The sequence below is a fragment of the Thalassophryne amazonica genome, chromosome 23, assembly GCF_902500255.1.
Source record: "Thalassophryne amazonica chromosome 23, fThaAma1.1, whole genome shotgun sequence".
In the NCBI taxonomy this organism is placed as follows: Eukaryota; Metazoa; Chordata; class Actinopteri; order Batrachoidiformes; family Batrachoididae; genus Thalassophryne; species Thalassophryne amazonica.
Genome location: NC_047125.1, coordinates 26,989,112 through 27,010,319, shown reverse-complemented (window position 1 = coordinate 27,010,319; position 21,208 = coordinate 26,989,112). Strand labels below are relative to the sequence as shown.

The 21,208-nt window shown below is 40.1% G+C and overlaps 1 protein-coding gene across 1 annotated transcript; it reads left to right on the top strand.

Moving 5' to 3' along the window:
- The first annotated feature begins 10,806 nt into the window (after positions 1-10,806).
- Positions 10,807-17,998, top strand: LOC117505421 (uromodulin-like). Its single transcript, XM_034165066.1, has 9 exons — positions 10,807-10,835; positions 11,507-11,569; positions 11,815-12,019; positions 12,168-12,285; positions 14,427-14,614; positions 14,706-14,854; positions 15,200-15,445; positions 15,579-15,814; positions 17,928-17,998. The coding sequence occupies exons 1-9, from the start codon at positions 10,807-10,809 to the stop codon at positions 17,996-17,998; spliced, it is 1,305 nt and encodes a 434-aa protein (XP_034020957.1).
- The last annotated feature ends 3,210 nt before the right edge of the window (positions 17,999-21,208 follow it).

Genomic DNA, 21,208 nt, shown 5'->3' with positions numbered 1-21,208 from the left:
AGCCCATTTGTGGCTCGCATAGTGCCATCTAGTGGGCTAAGATTTTTTTTCAAGTTGGAGCTAATCTTTCATTTTGTGCAATGGTAATCATATTTATATCCCTGTATTTATCAAATTCATGATGGAAATAAAAAACATAAAAATTTACTTCAACAAAGATCAGTTTGAGGCTCTCAGTTTGACAAGCTAAAATTCTGTATTGTGATGTAAGAATAGATGGAGAAAAATTTCATGTAGCCAACAAAATATAATGGTTGTGTTTCTACTTAACAGAAACATTCAGTGAGATCATCTTTAAACTTATCCACCTGTACAAAACAACATCTAAAAATAACTGAATTCCTTCTGTCCTGGTTGAAGAAAAGTCCATTTGTCACACGGGACTTTGGTGCCAGGTTCCAGCGCAGCTATAATCCCTTATTGCAGCTGCAAGAAAAAGACTGCCAGCGCCTCATCTTTTCATAACGTTTCAGTCACACAACGACATTATCCCATGATCCAGAAAACATTTAAATAATCTGAAAATACTGTTTTGTCTCCATGTCAAGTGGAGCAGCCACAGACACTGTGCAAGTGCACACACACCAATATAAGTGTTCCACCTGCCATTCTGCCGGCAAAAATGAACCATTCTGAGACCGAAAACATGGTGCAGCTCCGACCCGAACCATGGGGCTATCAGCCGCTTGTAAAAATCCATAAATTAATGCATACATTAATGGGGCTATTAAGATAATGGTTCTCGTGCTGACACCACTTCCTCCTTCTCCGATATCAGCACTCGTCAGGAAGTTCCTGTTTTTTTCCATGGTGCACAGTTCAAAATCTGAATATTTATCTCTTCATGAACTGTGCACCAGGAAAGGATAAATTTCAAACTGTTTAATTTTAGTCTTAAATATTCATGAAAACATGGCATTACGTGTCACATACACTTTAAAGTGGAAAAGGTTGAGGACCCCTGCTTTAGAACATGTGGGATTTATCAACAGCTGATACTGATTTGTACGTCACTGGAAGCAGCTGCTTTGGATTAAAGTGCACTGCTGGATTCAGTTAGCTGATTGTGTAAGATGCTGATTGATGAGTCTTCTGCCAGAACAAATACTACACTTCTTGTCTTAGACAAATAATTCAATTTGTTTGTATAGCTCCAAATCACAACAGAGCTGCCTCAAGGCGCTTTACACAAGTAAGGTGTAACGTTACCAACCCCCCTGAGAAAGCACACAAGCAATAGTGGTAAAGAAAAGCTCCTTCTGATAATGAGGAAGAAACCTCAAGCAGACCAGACTCAGAGGGGTGGCCCGCTGCTTAAGCCATGGTAACTGTTCCAAGGTTTTTACAGATTGTACAAGAGTTTATTTACTAACAGAAGAGCAACAAAAACAAGAGTTCTGGATTGAAAATACAGTGGCATCCATCAATACAATCTCCATCTTGGAGTCATCTCTAATGTATAGGTGTACAAGTCCAGCACCGATAGGCTGCAGGACAGGAATGCCAAATAGTGGTGCAACAAGTGTGGCATCCTGAGGTCAGTCTGGCACCCTGGGGTGTAAGGCCAGGGTCAGTTATTGGTGTTGTTGTTAGTGCCTCAGACAGAGAGAAAAAGAGTAGAATCAGTTGGCCGGAAATAACTGCACTTGAGGCATTAATTCACCAGCAGTAAGTCAACAGAGAAACAAAGACATTGTGAAGGAGGCCACCAACAGCTCGCCCTGTACTTCACGAACAGACCTGGATTTAGATGTAGTGAGGCAGGGACCTGTTCCATTGCTAATACTATGAATTAAAAAAAATATGAAAAATATGAATTAAAAGTCAAAGGAGCATAGTTCCACATTACACCTTTATGCAAGCCATACGAGAGGGAGAATAGACACATCTATTCTTCTATTCACATTCTAAATTCTGACAAATGAGGGGCCTGGAGTTGTCAGGAAAGGCATCCCACATAAAACCACAAAAAAAAAAAAAAGGCAACAACCAGAATGAACTGCACAGGTAACCATAGACATGAAGAGCAGAATGTAATAAAAATATCCACATAAAACAAAAATTAAGAACAAATATCCAAATAAAACAACTTCAAAAACTGAGCCTGAATTATTGCACCTGACAGTGTGAGGTTCTGGGGTCAAAGAAGTGGACTCGATACTCGATACACTGTGGCAGAGGAGAAAAATGACTAAACTGAGGGTAAATGGTGATGTGAGTGCTGGTCGTGGAGGCACCGGAGCAGGAGATGCTGGTTGAAGTGGAGTCTGACAGGAACAGTGGAGCCAGGGCCAGATGGTCACAACAGAGCTAACAGGTGACTGGGATCTGCAGAAAAACAAGAACAAGGGTTAGAGAAAGCAAACACAGTGGAAGTACAGAGAAACACTGAGTCCAGGTTACCACACAGAGGAACTGAAGTTTCTGAGACACTGAGGTTTTATGTTGGCAGAGTGATTAGTAGCAGTTGTTCCAACAGCCACAGGTGTGAGTAATCAGCCCCACTGCTCAGATCCTGAGGGGAAGAAGGAAGAGAGAGAGAAGAAGGTAATTAACATCATGAGAAATCTGTCGGGCAGTGGATGGGGAGCAGAGAGATGCACCTTACTGGAAATCTATAGGGCCATGATTAGGCCCATTTTGGATTATGGGTGTGTAGTTTTTGGGAGTGCTTCCAAAACAATATTGTGCCATCTGGACCGTGTCCAAGCCAGAGCTTTGAGAGTCTGTTGTGGGGCCTTCAGGACTACACCTGTTCCAGCTCTGCTTGTGGAGATGGGAGAGAGCCCTCTACAGTTAAGACGGGAAAAACTGGGGGTGCATTATTGGGTTAGGGTCGCTGGGTCCAGCAGTAGCCTAGCAGCTAAATGTCTCCTGGATGCATGTGGGGAGTTCAGCAGGAAGCAGGAAAAAGCAGGATTTATTAGCCATATTGTGAAGGTAGCAGGCACTATGGGGCTTCAAAAGGACACTGTCGTGGGGTTAAGGTGGCCGTCAGTGCCATTCTGGCGCCTGCCTGAGCCCGAGGGAAATGTTGAGCTGATGGGCATGGATAAAGGAGCTGCTACTGGGCACCTTGAAGTGTATTTACGTGAGCAGGAGGATTCTATTCTAATTTACACCGATGGGTCTGAAGAGGGACAATCACAAAAAAACTGGCTTTGGGCAGTTCATTGCTGAACCACAAGTTAGGCAGAGTGTGCGTGTGACTGATAACCTTTCCGTTTTCTCTGCTGAGCTTCTTGCGATCTTGTGGACGTTGCGGTGGATAGAACAGCATCGGCCCACACACTCCATTATCCTCTCTGATTCTGCAGCTGCATTATTGGCCCTTAGACACAGGACATCTCAGGCGCGCCCTGATATACTGTTTGAGATTTTGTGCTGTCTCCAACAAATTGAGAACAGGGACTCTAGTGTCCTGTTTGTTTGGGTCCCTGGGCATTCTGGTGTTGTAGGAAATGAGATACCTGATGCATTGGCCAAAGAATCACTTTGCAGAGGCACTTTTGACCATCACCTTGCACTGGGGAAGCACGAATGTTACAGTATATGCAGCAGGTATCTCCAAAATCAGTGGCAGGAAGAATGGGAGGGGGAGCACAGGGGTAGGCTTTATTTTTCTTGTCAGCCGTCAGTTCAGGTCAGTAGGCAGCTCCGGGCTTCTTGTCGTAGGGATGAGGTTGTCTTTACTAGAATGAGACTGGGGCACTGTGGCCTTGCAGCGTGCTTGTTTAAGATGGGTGAACATGCTGACGGATTGTGTGAGTGTGGTCGCCCTGAAACAGTTATTCACGTGTTGTTGTCATGCAGCAAATACAGCAGAGAAAGGCAGCACCTTTTTGTGGAACTGGCTGATCTTGGACTGACCACATTTTCCTTTAAGTCCCTTTTTTCATATCATGCGGATTCTGAAGAAATCAGGAGTGCTATTATTCATTTTCTCCACCTGACTGGCGCTTACTCAAGAATATAGTGTAACATTGGCATCATAACAGAGGAGGGCAGCATTGCGCACACCAGCGTATAGCCTGCCGGAACCCCATTAGAAGAAGAAGAAGAAGAAGAAGAAGAAGAAGAAGAAGAAGAAAGGCAGCACAATAGATAGTGTTGACATTTGAGGAGCATTGTGACACAACAAACTTATGTTTAGTGTCAAGTCAAAGCATTTGTCAAGTGAATATTTCAAATCTTTGGGCAGAAACAAGAGAATCCACTGACTGAAATTAACATTAAATGACTTGTTTTCAGATGCTAATTTGTTTGTGTAAAATATAAACATCATTATTTGTTTTTGCAAGTCATAATTATCGTCTCTCCTTTTTTAAACAGGTGAATACATCAAGTGCACAAACCTCAGTGTGTTTCAACGACTATATTCAAGCTGGATCTAACGGTGACTGTGTTATATTGGACACCGGTTCAACTGGAGTTGGTTCTTTTATAAACGACATCTCTGGAGCTAGTCTTCCACTCACCAGCATTCAGACGCCCATGACATGCTACGTCCAGATTATTACATATGGTGGAGACTTTGCCTTTGTAAGAGTTGTTCAGACAATTTGATCAACATGAACTGCAATTTTTTAAAGAAATTTAAGTCTCACAAAAAAAATTGGGGGGGACAAATTTACTTTTTTAACACTGTGTTTCCTCTGAAGCCATTTATGGTGGCAGTAACCTTCAGTAACCATGGAACACAAGCAGCTCTCACAGTACAAGCAGGCAACGAATTTACACATAGCAGTCTGGTGAGTATTTATGAAAAATGTTTTGTGAAAGGTAATGTTGTCATGTGTTGGTATTTTCCTTCTTCTTCTTTTTTTTTTTTTTTTTTTTGGAACTCACCTATGGTTCAGATCACTTTTTACACAGTGTTTAAGCAATACCAGTAAGTTAGTCTGAAACGGAAGCTCAGATTAAGTCAGTATTAGGGGTCGACCGATATGGTTTTTTTGAGGGCCGATACCTATACAGAAATTTGCTTGCAGCAAAAAGTGTCAAAAAGGTGTCAAAATTTACTATAATGCACTCTTAACACAAAACATTCTTTAAATCTTTTGCAGCATATGTTTAACTGACAGAACCTTTCAACATGACAACACAAAAAGTGCAAGGAGCTACTTTGACCTTGTCTTCCCTGATGTCATTTTGGTAATTTTCTTCCTGTGGACATTGTTGCCAGTTTCTAATGTCCTCAGTTTTGTCGCTGGCTTTGCTCATAAAAACCCTGAACTGTACACAGGCCTGACTTTATCTCTACGTTGGTCCTCAGCTACCCTCCATTTGTGACAGAAGTATTTCAAAAACACCTCCACAACACACATGGGGCCCATTTTCAATGATGAAAACAAAAATCTGTTTCTCTCTGTAGTCATTCGTGTTTGTAAAGGAATGAATGAATCTTTGATTTCAGTTAAGTGTTGGTGGTTATTTTCACACCTCGTTAAAACTGTTTTCGCACAAACATTTGTTGTATCTTGAGCGACAGTATGTTACATGAGAAGTGTCAGTTTTTTTTTCTGCCGCTGAATCTTTTTATTTATTTTTTCCTTAGGTGATTAGTTTCCAGGTCGGTGGTCAAAATATTAACCAAGTAACCTTGACACAGGCTCAATCACAAAGCCAGACGTACTATGATATCAGTGGATGCAGACTCTCAGGTTGGCATTTTCAGTCTTTGTATTTTTTTTAATTAATTAATTATTTAAATGTATTATTTCTGCACGCTCTCTGGGGGCTCGTGAAGGCCACAGCATAGATTTTCAGACAGCCTGCTGATCAGGTTTTGAAACAGATCTGGAATCAATAAAATCTGGATCACAAGGATGACAAAAATATCATGTTTGCACTTGTGTATCCTCATTTATGTCATAACTTCTGTAAGAGCAAGATTATTGGTTCCATCCCTGATCACTGACATTCTAAAACACCATAAAGAAAAATTTTCTGATCTGGTGCATCATGTGACCACTGTCTGAAGAAGTAGGTCACACCCTTTAGGGATCCTTAGAGCAACATTTTACAGATGCTAAAACTGATTTTGGCAACACGGTGGATTAGTGGTTAGCACAGTTGCCTCACAGCAAGAAGGTCATGGGATCGGTTCCCACCTGTGACCTTTCTGTGTGGAGTTTGCGTGTTCTCCCCATGTTTGCCTGGGTTCCCTCGAGGTGCTCCGGCTTCCTCCCACATCTAAAAGACATGCAGGTTTGGTGGATTGGGAACGTTCAGTTGTCCGAAGGTATGCGTGTGGATGTCAGTGTGTTTGTCTGTCTATATGTGGGCCTGCAACAGACTGGCGTCTTGTCCAGGGTGCACCCCACCTCCCGCCCTATGACTGCTGAGATAGTCTCCAACACCCCCCCACCTCTGTGACTCTTAATTGGTGTAAGCGGTTGAAGATGATTGAGTGAGTAAACTGACTTTGTAAATGAACACCTTCCTTCTCATTTCAGGTCAAGTTTTACTCACTGAAACTGAGTACAAGTACCCACAAACCTGTGACAAAGCTGTCTGTAATGGCACTGCATTCCTTCAAAATGTTACCTGTAGCCCGTTGGGGTTCTGCGATGGCAACTTCCAGTAAGTATCTGCTTTTGTCTTGAAAAGTTATGAACAAAGTTTTGGCAGATTAAAAAAATCAAATGTGTATAAAGGAGTAACACGTCTGTTCATCAGAAGGAAGACTTTGGTGTTCTACTTAAAAAAGATAAAGCTATCACGGAAAAAACCGAACCTAAAAAATATGACTTAATACAGCAGCTTCAATTTAATTAACTGTGATTCTGTCCAAGCCCTGCGACTGACTAGCGTCCTCCGCCTCGCGCTCTATGACTGCTGGGACAGGCTCCAGTCCCCCGCGGTAGAAGATGGATGGATGGATGGATTCTGTCCAAATCAGGAATTCAGTTTTATTTCAATTTTACCATTAAAATGTGGTCATACGACAGAAAGAAACCAAACTCTTCGGTGGAAATGAGTAATGCTTTTGTGAAGTTTTCGCTTCTTTTACACAAAGTTAACGAGTTTGTAACCTTGGCATTAAATTATCGCGCTTAACAGACTGCTTGTCCATCAACACACAGGCTGTCACCTCCTCACACACAGAATAAAAAACTGAACTCTTTGTAAACATCAGAGATATTTAAAACATTTAACGGTTTACATCATGTTTGTTTCTTTAATATTAAATTTGTCCACCTGTAGCAGGTGGACCAGAGTGAACCAGAGTACTGGTGCAACAATTTAAATAAAAAATATATAAATACTACCTTGTGCCACAGATATAAACACACACGTCAGGGCCGATGTGGGATGTATGTGCACAGACACCTATGCGTTCCACCCCTGTGTGAAAGCAGAACGCAGCATAGTTATTAAGCAGTTTGGGTAACTCTCTGTTGTCCAGGGTACAGGGTATAATTGGCCATTTTTGACTATTTTTGGTTTTATCTTCATAATTTACCTTAAAAACTTGTTACTTTGCCTTGTTCGCTGTAGGTTTTTTCAGCACAACCTCACCTGTGTGACTTTACAGTTTTTCATTCATTCTGACATATTAACACAATGAACCTAAATTCACACAAAACATATAATCTGAAGATAAAGGTTTTTTCCTGTGAAAACCAAACCAAATACATGAAAACCAAATACATGTTTAACAAACCATTTTTATAACTTAGAAAGCAAATATAAATTGTAATTTCAAAAACATATGTACAAATGTAGCAAACAACAAAGTTCTATACAACTATTTACATAAAAATGCAGGAAATGCTTCAGGCATATTTTGTACCAGAATTTACAAAACAATAACATGCCATACACATGCCACTCAAAAACAATTCCTATCCAACACAAGACAGAGTGAACATAGTCCTAACCCACAAGAGGAGTGTCACGCCTCTTGTTGTCCACCTGGAGGTAGTGTTGGCATTTTCGTCTGTCTTTGGTGGCATTTTGGCTAAACCTCCTCAGCAACAACCCCACATGAGATGGTGATCAATCCACATGGGGTTGGTGATTCTGAATGGTTTAGGTCATGCATTTTTCCACCAATGATAAAGAGTAAGTCATGTTTTTTTTTTCTCTCTGCAACTGCTGCAGTGAGGGAGAGCCAACAAGTAAATGGGTTCTTGTGGATTTGCAAGAATCACCCACTTTGGCCACATTTGACACGATTTTTATATTGGTGCCTGTCTGGGGTCTCTACCAGATCACAGTATTATAGGATAGTAATCAAAACCTTCCAGAGTGCATCCTTCATCATCAAAAGCCCAAAATTATATGAACCCCCTCCCCTTTTCAGATCCTGGCTACTAGCCTGCAGTTATGTGCAAGAACTAATGCATGAGGATGCACAAAGTACATACCTGCAGATGGCTCATTTAATTATAGCCATTAATACTCGCAAAATCCTCCTTTACTGTGTTCATCACATGACATCGAATAATTGGGCAATTTAGCGCTTGTTATCTGGGACCTTAGTAAATCAGTTAAATCACTTTCTGTATGTTTGGTGACTGTTTTGAGTAACACTGTGTAAAATGAAAAGGGCAAAATCATATTTGTTGTCAAAGAAATTATGACCCTCACCAAGTTTTAAAAATAATAAAATTAACAATATTTATATATGATTTCTGTAGTATGATTACTTCAGACCCCCTGTGGCAGCTTGTTATTTTAAATAAACTTTACCCAGTGAGTCAATATGCTGATGATCTTATTCTGTTCTTCTTTGTGATCCTCTTCACCTTCATCAGATGTGTGTCGGAAACCATGTGTACTGTTACGGGACCTGCTGTCATTGATATCCACGGCCAAGTTTCCTTTGTCCAGGATCGGTGTGTGTATGAACTGATGACGCCCACAACTTCACCAAACATCAAAATACTGGCAGAGTTCCGGGAGCGTCGCCGTCGTGATGTCAGCTTTTTGTACCGTCTCATCGTGCAGAAGGACTCAAATGTTATAGGAGTTGTGGATCAATATGGGAGAGTGTGGGTAAGATCACCACTGCCATGGTCCCTTCTGAGGCCACTTCTCTTCAGTTCCATGTTGGGGCTTATGGTTCTTTTCCCTGAAAGTACAAACAGTTCTTGTAACACTGACTTCATTATGTGTGTTTGTTGGATCCTGTGTTCCTGCTGTGATGCAGGTTGACGGCACATTGGTGACTCTGACCAGCACGCCTCAGCTTTTCAACAACATGATGCTGTCTCAGGACCAAACCGGAGTCACCCTCCAGATGTCACTGTCCTTCAATGTTACTGTCTTCTTTCATGACAACACTGCACAGATCTACATCAACGGTACAGACACTGAAATCCTGGAAGGACAGAATTTGAACCCATAAACGTATGAAGCCAAGAAAATAACTGAAGCATCTTTAACTGTTAAACCTTTTATGGTTCAATAATTCTGCAGATTTTAACAGCAACTAAAACTTTGACTTAAATACACATAAAACTGTTTGACATCACAAAGGATTCCACAGATCAGTGTGTATGGAGAACTTCCATGTTCCAGTTTGACTGAGAGGCTTCAGAGCTGCTGCCTCGTCTGAAGAAACCTCACTGCAGTTTATGAAAGAATCACATCAGTTTTATTTCTCATCAGTAGGGCTGTCACAATTATTACAATATTCGTCAATTGTGATTATTTTTCATATTCGCGATTATTTTTCATATTCGCGATTACCGTGAATTATTTATTTTATCCACAAAGCATAAAACGACTCAGAATCGGACGTCATTGTGCTGCAGCCTCGCTCTCGTCTTAAGGTGATCCGTCCTGCCGTTTGGATGGCCGATTAAAACAGTGGCCGCCTTCTTCAAAAGCCATCTAAAATGCGGAGCTGTGTGCGCGCACGCGCACGGAGTCAACAGGCTGCAGCGCAGTCTGTTGACTGGGAGGGGGTGCGTGAGGGAGATTCCTGAATGCAGGCACGACGCGTTACGGTCTGAGAACCATCAATGCGCAGCGAGCGCGGAGCAGAGAGACGATTTTAACCCGAGTGAACATGTTAACAAAACCAAAATGTGGAGCTGCTTTTACTTCTCTCTGAACTTTCTCTAAAGGTGTGATTCTGCCGTTACCGTCCTGTTCACACCATGTGCGCGTCGTGTGCTGAATTTATGAGATCATGAGATGAAATAAGGTGGTCAAATATCTTTAAAAACATATTTAAAAATGAGAATATATGAATGAACTGAGCCACAAAAAAAAAAAAAAACCCTGACATAAAGAAGCTGTGGTGATGTTCAGACGCACGGATCACAAAAAGCAAGTGAGAACTCTGAACTTAACAGCTGTTATTTTCCAAAGGTATTTATTTGTTCAATCTTGAGCTTAATGCAGTGTTTAAGCACAAAACGTGACTGATGAGGAGAAACAATTTCAGAAATGCAACAGAAACAACCACAAATCAGAAAAAGTTGGGACTATATGTAAAATGAAGATAAAAATAAAAATGTTGCACCATTCCCAGTTCCTCCACTCACAGAAGCCAAACGTTCTTCCAGAGTTGTGTAATTATACTACAATAGTAGAATATAAAGAAGGGAAAAAAAAAGAAAAAAAAAATAGACAATATATTCATCAATCGCAATTATTTGTCTGACAATTAATTGTCTCCAGAAATTCCTAATCGTGACAGCCCAACTCATCAGTCATATTATGTTATGATGTGTGTGTCGTATTATTGAGAATCCACTTTACACTGATCAATTCTCTTTCAAACTGACAGGACCTGCTCCAGACGGTCTGACAGGTTTGTGTTCTGATTCCAGTCAGCTGAGTCAAATGAAGCAAGTGGGACTGAGCAACGCTGAGTAAGACCTCAGTTACATCCAACTTTACACAATAACTGCACAATGACACCAGTTTGATCATTTTATCTGTGTGTCACCACAGTGGACTGGTTGTAGGTTTTCATGGTGACTGAAACATGGAGAAATTACATACATTTATATCCTTTATATAGACCCTCATATTTAGGGATCAATTGGACTAATTAAAAGAAAAATGACTTTCTGTTGAATAATCTGTTGTGTATCTTTGCAGTCAGTTAAAACCTGAACTGTGAACCCACAGACATCATGTTCCACCAGATCTTCAGTTCCTCGTTGTTCTTGGGTCACTGGACCACTTTGATTTTAACAGTTGAAATATTGTCCAGTTAGGTTCAGGTTGGGTTATTGACTCGGCCAACGAGCAAAACTCCAACTGGCTTCGAAACGACTCAGGTTTCTTTCACAGTCTCATTTGTGTCATTGTTGATCTGCACAGTGATGCACTTTGAGTTGTGCTACATTCAGGTGAATGTGATGATCATATGGATCTGTGGATTTCAGAATTCATCTCACACTTTTGGACAACAAAGACAATAGAAGGAAAATGTGCAGTTGGCAGCAAAATACCACAAACTCTGTGTTTTGTTGATGTTCTTTGAATCTCCTGAAAATGCTGGAACAGTGTTGACTTTCTGTTTGTCGCCCCCTAGCTGTGCGACACAGTACAATGACACTGCCGATCCGACAATCGATTGCACCGCGATGTCCCAGCGGTAAGCAGAAACACACGTTATCTTGTTGACAGGTAACATCACTCCATCATACTAGAAGCATGTGCTAAATTACAGAACACGTTAAAAACATGAACATGAGCAGCTGATCCAACACCTGACCTTATTTAGGTGAATCCCGTGACTTTACGGTTATTAAACATGCTAACCACAGAACCCTGTCTGAATGCTTCGTTCCACCTTTTCCATTTAATTTCACATTGTGCTTTTTCCATTGTGTGGAGCAGCTGTGCTCTCCTGATGGGGGCGCCCTTCACCACCTGTGACATCAACCCACAGCCCTACATTCAAGCCTGCAGTTACACTTTGTGCCGATATCCTGCGGTGGACGGTTTGAAGTGCACATTCATGGAGGCCTACGCCACAGACTGTGGACTCCGTGGAAACACCACGATAGACGGCTGGAGGTCAAGCGTCAGCTGCCGTAAGATTGTGTTTTGGTTCCAATGAATTTTGTTTTCGGTTCACCATATCCAACTCTGTGCTGTGAAAATTCTTTTCACTGTACAGTTGGTTTGATGATGAGTTGGACAAGTAGAGGTGAAGATAACTTCTGTCTGTCTCCTCAGCTGGTCCTCAGGCCTTCTGTCAGGGCAAGTTCTGCAGCGCTCATGAGTTCTGTGGTGAGAAGACGGCGGGTGGTGACACCCGGTGCTTCTGTCGAGCCATTTTTGCCTCCCAGAATGGATCAGCTTTTGGTAGGACACTTGATACACAAGAAGACACACATCTGCTGTCCTGATCCTCAGAAGCTGAAACATTTTCTTTCAGTCTGCGTTTTGCATCGAGAAGTTCCCAACTCTCCGTGTTTTCTTTCTGAGTTTGGGAGGCATTTCAACTTAAACACATCATGAAAAATAACTTCACTATGTAGAACTATTCATAAAATGCTATAACTATTTATGAAACTGATTTTATAGCACTTTGCCAGGAATCAAAGCACTAAATGGAATAAACACCAAAAATAAAAATACCTGACAACAAACACAACAAAAATCCCAAATTAAAGAGCTGGACTCTTGTTTTTCTCGTCCCCTTTCCACCGCTGTGTGCCGTAATCTGTTTCCATTGAATGATTTCTTCTGTCCAAACCACGTTGAGTAAAATCTTTAGTTTTCCGTCATGCTTTATTTTGTAACTTAAGAATCCTTGTGTTAAACAGCACAAACTGTGGTGTGCGTACAGCTTTGCTGTCCGTCCATTGTTTTCTCCATGTTGCTGTGGGGCGGCAGTCTGTCAACACGTGACGATTTCTTCTGTCTAAACTGCATCAGATAGCATCCAATTTGTTGTCCAACACAATATTTATTTGTCCATCTTACTTATTTTTAGAATTTAAGAATCCTTATATTAAGAAACAGGACAGGCTGTGGTGTGCACATGTGCTTTACTAAATTATTTTTCTTTTCACGAAATTTGATTTCAAAGTTCCACACACAGAAAAACCTCAGACTTTTGCATCAGTGTGACTGATATACTGTTTTTCCTGCTTCACACAGGTGTGACTAATACACTGGAAAATGAAGTAAATTCATGAATGAATTATATTATGAACTAGAAGCACTCGGAGAGTGCAAACCTCCACCAAGGCCATGGGGTCACTGACGCCATAACATCTACACGCCGTGGAATTATTGAACCTAAAAAAGTCTAACAATGATGATTGCTAGTAAAAAAAGAAAAGTTTCATCTGCTGTGACTGGATAGCATGTATCCTTAGCGCTTGGCATCACAGTTTATTGCAACTTGCACCTTTCCCAAAAGCTACTGTCATCTGAGCACTGATATTGATATTGCATGTGCTTATAGACAAAAACAAATAAGAGACAAAATTCAATTTATTATTCAACTAAACTGCAAATATATGAATTTTTTAACATTTATGAAACACTTCTTTAAATAAATAACAGTAAATTCTGAAATAGAACTATTTTTTTAAGTGTTGCATGTGCTACACAAGGCCATTGGTTCACTGACCCTAAAGAGATTCCCTCCTTGGCACAGTGATCTATTCAACAATTCAGTGTTCCAACCAAACCTATGATACATACACTTTTCTTTCCTTTATATTTGACATCCTTGACCATGACAACATACCACTAGAACTTGGAATCACTTTTATGTCTTTATTAGTTCAAAAGTTCAAACGATTTTTCGGCAATGGCGGTTTTCTTCTGGATCTAGCTCCATAACATTTGAATCAAATCAAATCTTTGAATCACATCAAATCTGATGACACCTTACTGAATCAGTACAGATTCAGCTACAATTTGGTGTTAGTTGTGCATCTCTAGCTTCATTTGTCTCCTCACACTGACACATTTTCTATTTTCCCTATATTTTTGCATATTCTGGATCACCAGATCCGGAATCCGGATCCGATCATCACCAAACTTTGTTGTTTGATAGAACATTTGACTATGTTACGCCCTAATTTTTTTTCAAGCCTTTCTGCCTTGTTTTTGTGGAGTTAGAAACTAGAATGTCAAAATTCCCCCTATCCCACAATGGTGAAGATCCTTTAAAAAATTCCTGGATCCGGATCGTGATCCGGATCACCACTAAAATTTAATCACTTGTTCCTCTTGTCATTTCCAACCACTCCACAAAATTTCATCAAAATCCGTTCAAAACTTTGAGTTATCCTGCTGACAGACAGACAGACAAACAAACTCGACCGAAAACATAACCTCCTTGGCGGAGGTAATTATATTAATTAAGAATAGCATGTAGACTTATGTAGTCGATGACAGTTCTCACAGAGTCAAAACACAACTTTCATAAAGAGTTTTTCCTTTTATTTGCATTAATTCTGCCCCCTTTCCTGGTGGATGTTTAGACCAGACAACGGTCTGCAGAGACAACACTGCTTCGGTTACTCTCGTTGGTTGTCTCCTGGAGAATTTGGGCATCGACTACACCACCCTCCAACTGAAAGATGAGACCTGCAAGGGTCAGGTGGACAATATGACCCACACGGTGTCCTTCACCTTTAATGGCAACAACACCTGTGGTACAGTGGTCACGGTGAGTTTTCATTGTCAGTCAAATCCCATTTTCCAGTCTGGTGAACATCTCCTCACTCTTCTGCTCTTTGTGAAACCCTTTGACCCTGAAGAGCAACGGCACCCACATGATCTACACGAACACCATTATGTCACACAATGCATCTGGTGACATTGTTCGCAGTGTAGATCTGCTGGTTGACTTCTCCTGCTTCTATGACCAACCAAATACAAACAGCTTTGCCCTTCAAATCAACACAAGGTGAGTCACAATTGTCTCCAATTGATTTATTCCTTTTCCAACAAATTTTGACAAGATCTTGTTTTTAGTCCTTGTATGTGTTACTTATCAGAATGTCTCACTAACTGAAGTATTTGTGGACAATACCACAAGACAACTGATTGATTTTGGTATTAATAGCAACACCTTGTTTGTATTATTTGTGAAGCACTTTGAGCGCCTGATGCAGATGGAAAAGCGCTATGTAAATGCAGTCCATTTACCTTTAGCTATAACTGAGTCCTGAGTTGAATTCACTTGAGATGTGTCCTTGTACAAAGACCTAATGACCATCAAACAGTAAAACAATGTGTCTGTGCTCTTCAGCTCTGTGATCCAGCAGTTAAGATATGGACAATGGTTTTATAACCTGACCATGAAGGTCTATTTGGACTCTGCTCGTACCCAACTTATTGAAGGGGTAACCAATATCCAACTGAACCAGAAGATCTGGGTGGAACTGGAGGCAGATGGACTGGATAACAGAATTGTTGCTGTGGTGATAGAATCTTGCTGGGCAACTCATGACCCATTACCCAATGGGACTCTCAGACATGATCTGATCGTGAACAGGTGAGGGACACACAGAGGTGATACCCAGTGTGTGGAAATGTGTTTGTGTGTCTGTCAGTGAGGATACTGTCTTTATAGAGATGTTCATTTCCTCGTACATCAGACTGACTTCTGTTTTTGTGTTTCTGAGTAGCTGTGCTGACGTCAGTGATGGAACAGTGACGGTGGAAAGCAACGGACAAGGAACCACCAGCTATTTCTCCTTTAACACCTTCAGGTTCTATGGGCAAAATGGTGACGTCTACCTGCACTGCAGAGTCCAACTGTGTGGAACCATCAACAACAACTGTGTTCCGGTACAACTCACTCACTTTGACCCAAACATGATCCACCCTTCTGTCTTATTGTTTACCCCATCACCTCCAAGCCGTACAAGTTCATCTCTGTACCATACTGTAAACTTTCCTTTTGACTCTTGCAGATCCCCTTTTGTTACAAATCACTCTTTCTCCCCCCCCCCACTTTCTCCCCCCCTGCACTCTCTGCTTGACCTGTCTCCCAAACTCACCATTAATTTGAACAGTTGACCCCAAGTACTGATATTCATCTACCTTCACTGCCTCTACTTCTTGCAGTTGCACTATAGCACTGTGCTACCCTTCATTCACACACATGTACTCTGACTTCCTCTAACAAATTTCATTTCAATCTTGAGATGGAAGCAGTTTAGGGACAGCAATGAGTCTATATATATTGACAGAGGTTGTCCAGTTTGTCAACACGAGACATAAAATTTGTGAAACGTTTAAAAACAATGTTCCCCAATAAAAGATTTGAAGGGATTTGCGTATTTCACCTGCTACAGTGCGTAATATCATTCAACGATTTAAGGAATTTGGTGGAATTTCAGTGTATAAAGGGTCAGGGTGCAATGTGATCTCCACTCTGTCAAATGGCACTGCATCGAGAAGGGTCATTCATCAATAGCTGATATAACTACATTGGTAAGGGATCACTTTGGGAAACCTTTGCACAGCAATTTGGAGTTACATTACATTCACAAATGCCACTTAATCACTTTTCTGTGAACAAAAAAAGAAGCCATATGTTAACCTTGTTCACAAGCTGTGTTTCTTTTCTGGGCTCAAAGGCATGTGGGTTGGTCCATCACATAGTGGAAATGTGTATTTTGGTCCGACAAACCAGGATTACAGATGTTTTTTGGAGAGAATATATATATATATATATATGCTGTGCGTGCCATTCCCCACAGATGATAAAGACCATCAAGACTGTTATCAGCAACAAGTCCAAAAGCCAGGGTCTGCCATGGTATGACGTTTTGTCAGTGCCCTTGACAAAGATAATTTAAGCTTCAGTGATGGCAGCAGTAATGTGCTGTAGCATTCCTTATGAATTTGCTTTATTTGTCATTGTACTTACAATAATGAGATTTTCATTTAACCCATGTGAATTACAGTTAGACAGAATCCAACCACTAGGAGCAGTGGGCAGCCACAGTCCGGCACCCGGACACCAACTCCAGATTTAGAGACTCTGCCTTTGTCAGAGACAAAGGAGCAGACCCTCAGTAAATAAGTATTTTTTTAATTGTTCAGATGTGTTTTCAGGAATAATGGAACAAAATAACACCTGAAACACTTTACACATCTTTTAAGTGTTGTGAGAAGAAATGACAACATTACAAAATGGTAAATGCTTTTGTGTCTCAACTTTTGTTGGAATGTGTTGCCTTTTTTTCTGGTCTGTTAACTTTTTTCTGATTTGGGGTTGTATGATCATCTTGTAAGTCTCCACATTAAAAGCACATATAATGAGGGTTAAATCACTAAAATTTGATGAACCAGATCAATTTTAAACAAAGTTTGTCCTGTTTATTTAAGAAACTTGTAATTACACTCACATTACACTGTGTGCTGCTTGGTGTCAGGTGGAAGGTCAAGTCCTCAGTGTTTTGTATGTCTGTCTTCCAGACCTGTAGCTCTTTTGGCAGACGACGCAGATCTTCGAGCTCTCAATATGCCGCTGAAAACTCAGCGTTATTCACCTTGGCCTGGACTAATTAGGTAATTAGACACAACGGTGCTGCTGACTGGTTAAATTAGAGTTTAAAGAGATCAATAAGTCTCCACTCAGACCACGAGTTCTGGAAGGAACAATCATTCTTATTGAGACCAATGAGAAGTCAACAATAATGACGTAAAGTCAACCTCACATACAAAAAATAAAAAGCCTTGTCTGGGTAACATAGTCACTTCATCAAGCATCTGTAACTAACACAGGGTTAGTTACAGTCAAGATTCAGAATAACTCAAGATAACTAGACAGAACTCGTTTCTATCAAGTCTACATGGTTTCAACAGAACAGGTACAGTGGTATCAAGAAAAGCTCCAGATGGGGATTCATTTTCATTAAAAATCAAATAAAAAATAAAAAATCACAGAACCAGGTCAACTGTAAATGGAAATGTGAACCAGTTAATTGGTAACTAACTGTAATTTGGTGTGTTTGTCTTCCCAGATGGTGTTTGTGACTCTGGTTGGCGACCAAATGGACCTTCAGAGGAATTGCTGGAGGTTTCAACATGCTGATGACAAACTTTATGTCCAAATTCATTTTGAATTTGTTTTGGAACATGATTTGTTGAGTTCTCATTTAATTACCCTTTACCATTTTAATCAGTCTCTCTCTGATTTGAGATGAGGTTCATTTTGTCAAATTTAATGTTTGTGAGGTATAGCACCACTCTGTTACTGTTCATCAACATGGTTTTATTGTTGCTGTTGAGACAGTTCGTCCTGTACAGGCCCTGAGTGGACTGGATCAGTCTAGATGAAGTCTTTTGTCCAAGGACACAGACAGACAGCATAAAGTGGGCACACCTGGAATCAAACATCTGTCTGTGTGCAGTAGTTGTAAATTTAAAATTAATTAATTAAGTAATTAATGGTTGTGGGAAAATATGATTGTATTCTTGTAATAACGTACAAAAAATTAATTTTATTCTTGTAATAATGGTGTCTTCAAAAAAATCAGAGTTTCATTCTTGTAATCTTGAATATGTTTCCATGTGACAATAAAATCAATCAAGCAGCAAAATTCTCTAACTTTTTTGTGTAACTGTGCTGTTATTCTCCAAATTTCACAGACTTTTTCTTTTAAAAATATATATTTTTTGTGCTTTATTTTTTTATTGTTATTTTGTTCATTGTAATTTATACTCAGAATCACTGCTAACATTTTACCTTCGTTGTATTTTTCTTTAATAAATGAGCTTCCTGTATTCCCAAAATAATAATTTACAGACGGGAGGATTATGTCTTCAATCACATAAAAATTACTTTTTCCTCAAATATGTTTTCTGCATAAATTTGTAGAACTGAAATTTCAAATTACAAAATGTCTTGTTTTTACTTTCAGTTTTATTTAACCTTTTTGATTTTTAACATAAATATTTTTTCATTAATATGCCTTTCAATTTTATTCCTGTAATTTTTACATGAGTAAAAGTGAAAATTATACCCTTTGTTTTTGCTTGTGAAACTGTGTTATTGATGCTTTTCCATGTAAAATGACTTACTTTCAAAACTTTGTGGATCTTCTCTTGTTCAAATTGGGGTCACTACCACAGATCTGAGGTTGATCTTCCTATTGTTTTGGCAAAAGTTTGATATTGGATGCCATTCCTGATGAAGCTCCATGTTACATAGACATTGGGCAGGGGTGGCCTTGAACCAGGTACCTTCTGTACTGGAAATCAGTGTACTTAACTGTTTTTTTTGGTCACATTTTTGAAAGACATATTCAGATTTAAATAAATAAATAAAAACTCAGTATTCAACATTTTTCCATCTTATCAGAATCTATGAATATTTTCCAGTGTATTAATAACACTACTTAATAACACTGCTGTACTGGAAAAATATCCCTTTATATTCTCCAGTCTTGAATAAAATAAATGATGACTACACTTTATGTTGCTCAGTTGGTCTTAAGACGGGTGCTGGAGAAAAGATTTAAGATTCAAGAGTGTTTATCGTCACACATATAAGTGGTGAAACTGGCATGGCACTGGCATGATAGTTTCACCATTTATACCTGAGTGGTGAAACTGGCATGGCACTGGCATGCTGGCACCAAGGTACTGTAGGTCACATCACACAAATAGACGGCCCTGTGAAAGACAAACAAAGGATGTATGCATTATTTAAATGATTACTAAAAATATCCATGCAAGTTGTCAAGTCTTGACTAAAATAAATGTATAATAGATAGCCAAGAAAAGAGGAAACTAAGTGGATTGCTCTTAGATGGAGAATGCTGGCCAAAGCAGGTAGATCATTCCAAATCTGACCGGAGGACCTTTGTGGCCGGGACAGCAGTGGGATCGAACCCCGGACTGCTCAAACTAAAGACCAGAACTCTACCAGGTCAGCAAAAGAGGAATTCCCCTTGTAAAATTTGTGTGACCAGAGGACCTTTGTGGCCGGAACTCTACCTGGTAGAGTTCTGGTCTTTAGTTCGAGCAGTCCAGGGTTCGATCCCACCGCTGTCCCAGCCACAAAGGTCCTCCGGTCACACAAATTTTACAACTATCAATATCAGTAAGTCGCCCACTATCGACATTAATGTTAGCGGCTAAATAACCAATTAGCTTAGCGAGACAACTGTCCTTCTTCATCAGACTCACCCACAATGTGTTTCCTTCTCAGATGCTCCTGCATTGCATTGTACTACAGTGGAAGGCAATTAAGTTCTGCCTTGCAGATTTTGCATTGCACATTTTTCTCTTTAATTTGGTTAAAATGTTCCCAAACTTTTTAGCTTCATTTGTCAGTTAGCCATGAAAATTCAGTAAGGTATATCTTCTATTATACATTCCAAATCTAAGGTAGAACTTTTCAGGTCTTCTGGTACTTTCCCTGCTTGAAACCAACAATTCAGGAAAAAAAAAAATTATAAATGACAGAAATGCGTGATTATTTCTTTCTTTTTTTTTTTTTTTTTTTTTTGGCACATGGACCTTTGACCTCCCAGTATTAATGGATAAAATTTCTGATTTTGAGACGGTTCGTTCGTTTTAAGATATGCAAGTTTGCCAGAAGTGTGGATTTTCTCTTCTTTCCTGCCTCAAAACCCCCACGATATCACGCAGGGGTCCAATGAGACTGCACTGCCCCATATACAAACCTAAAATAGAATATGAGAAGGCAACAAGAATGTGACAGTCTTCAGGGCCATGGGCCTTTTCTGTAGCCAGTTGTGATACATTCTCAATCCTGCAGATTCCATGCTGGCTTGAGTATTCAGTCGTCAGAGCTGTGACAGATTTTCGCCACAGCATCTCACACATCTGTAATTACAGCACATGACTCTCACGTTTTATATTCGACTCATAAGTCTGTTGTTTACACAGCATGTCCAGGTGTGGGCGACACTTGCAGCCTCAGTCTCGGAGACGCTGCAAATGTCACCATGATGTTCAAAATATTTTACAAGCTTTCGCTGTGGTTTTTGAAATGCTTTAATAGTTTTTTCATTCTTCATGAATTTCATGTAGTTTAATTGCTCTGAGTTAAACAACTAAAATGTTGTTTAGTCACTATCGCCCTCTCTCTCTGTCTCTGTCTCTCTCTCTCTCTCTCTCTCTCTCTCGCTATTTTAGCAACTAAAATAACAGAGCGGGGTCATTTGTGACCCTGTTACAGACCCTGTTCGTGGTTAGGGCCTGTCCAGCAGTTTGGACAACTTGTTGGTCTGTATCTTTTATCCTGCTACTTCTTTTGGTTGAAATTGGAGAT

Coding starts and splice junctions, on each gene's coding strand:
- LOC117505421 (XM_034165066.1), top strand. CDS start 10,807: ATGAAGCAAGTGGGACTGAGCAACGCTGA. Junction 12,020..12,167: donor GCGTCAGCTGCCGTAAGATT/GTGTTTTGGTTC, acceptor GCTGGTCCTCAG/GCCTTCTGTCAGGGCAAGTT. Junction 15,446..15,578: donor CATGATCTGATCGTGAACAG/GTGAGGGACACA, acceptor GTTTCTGAGTAG/CTGTGCTGACGTCAGTGATG.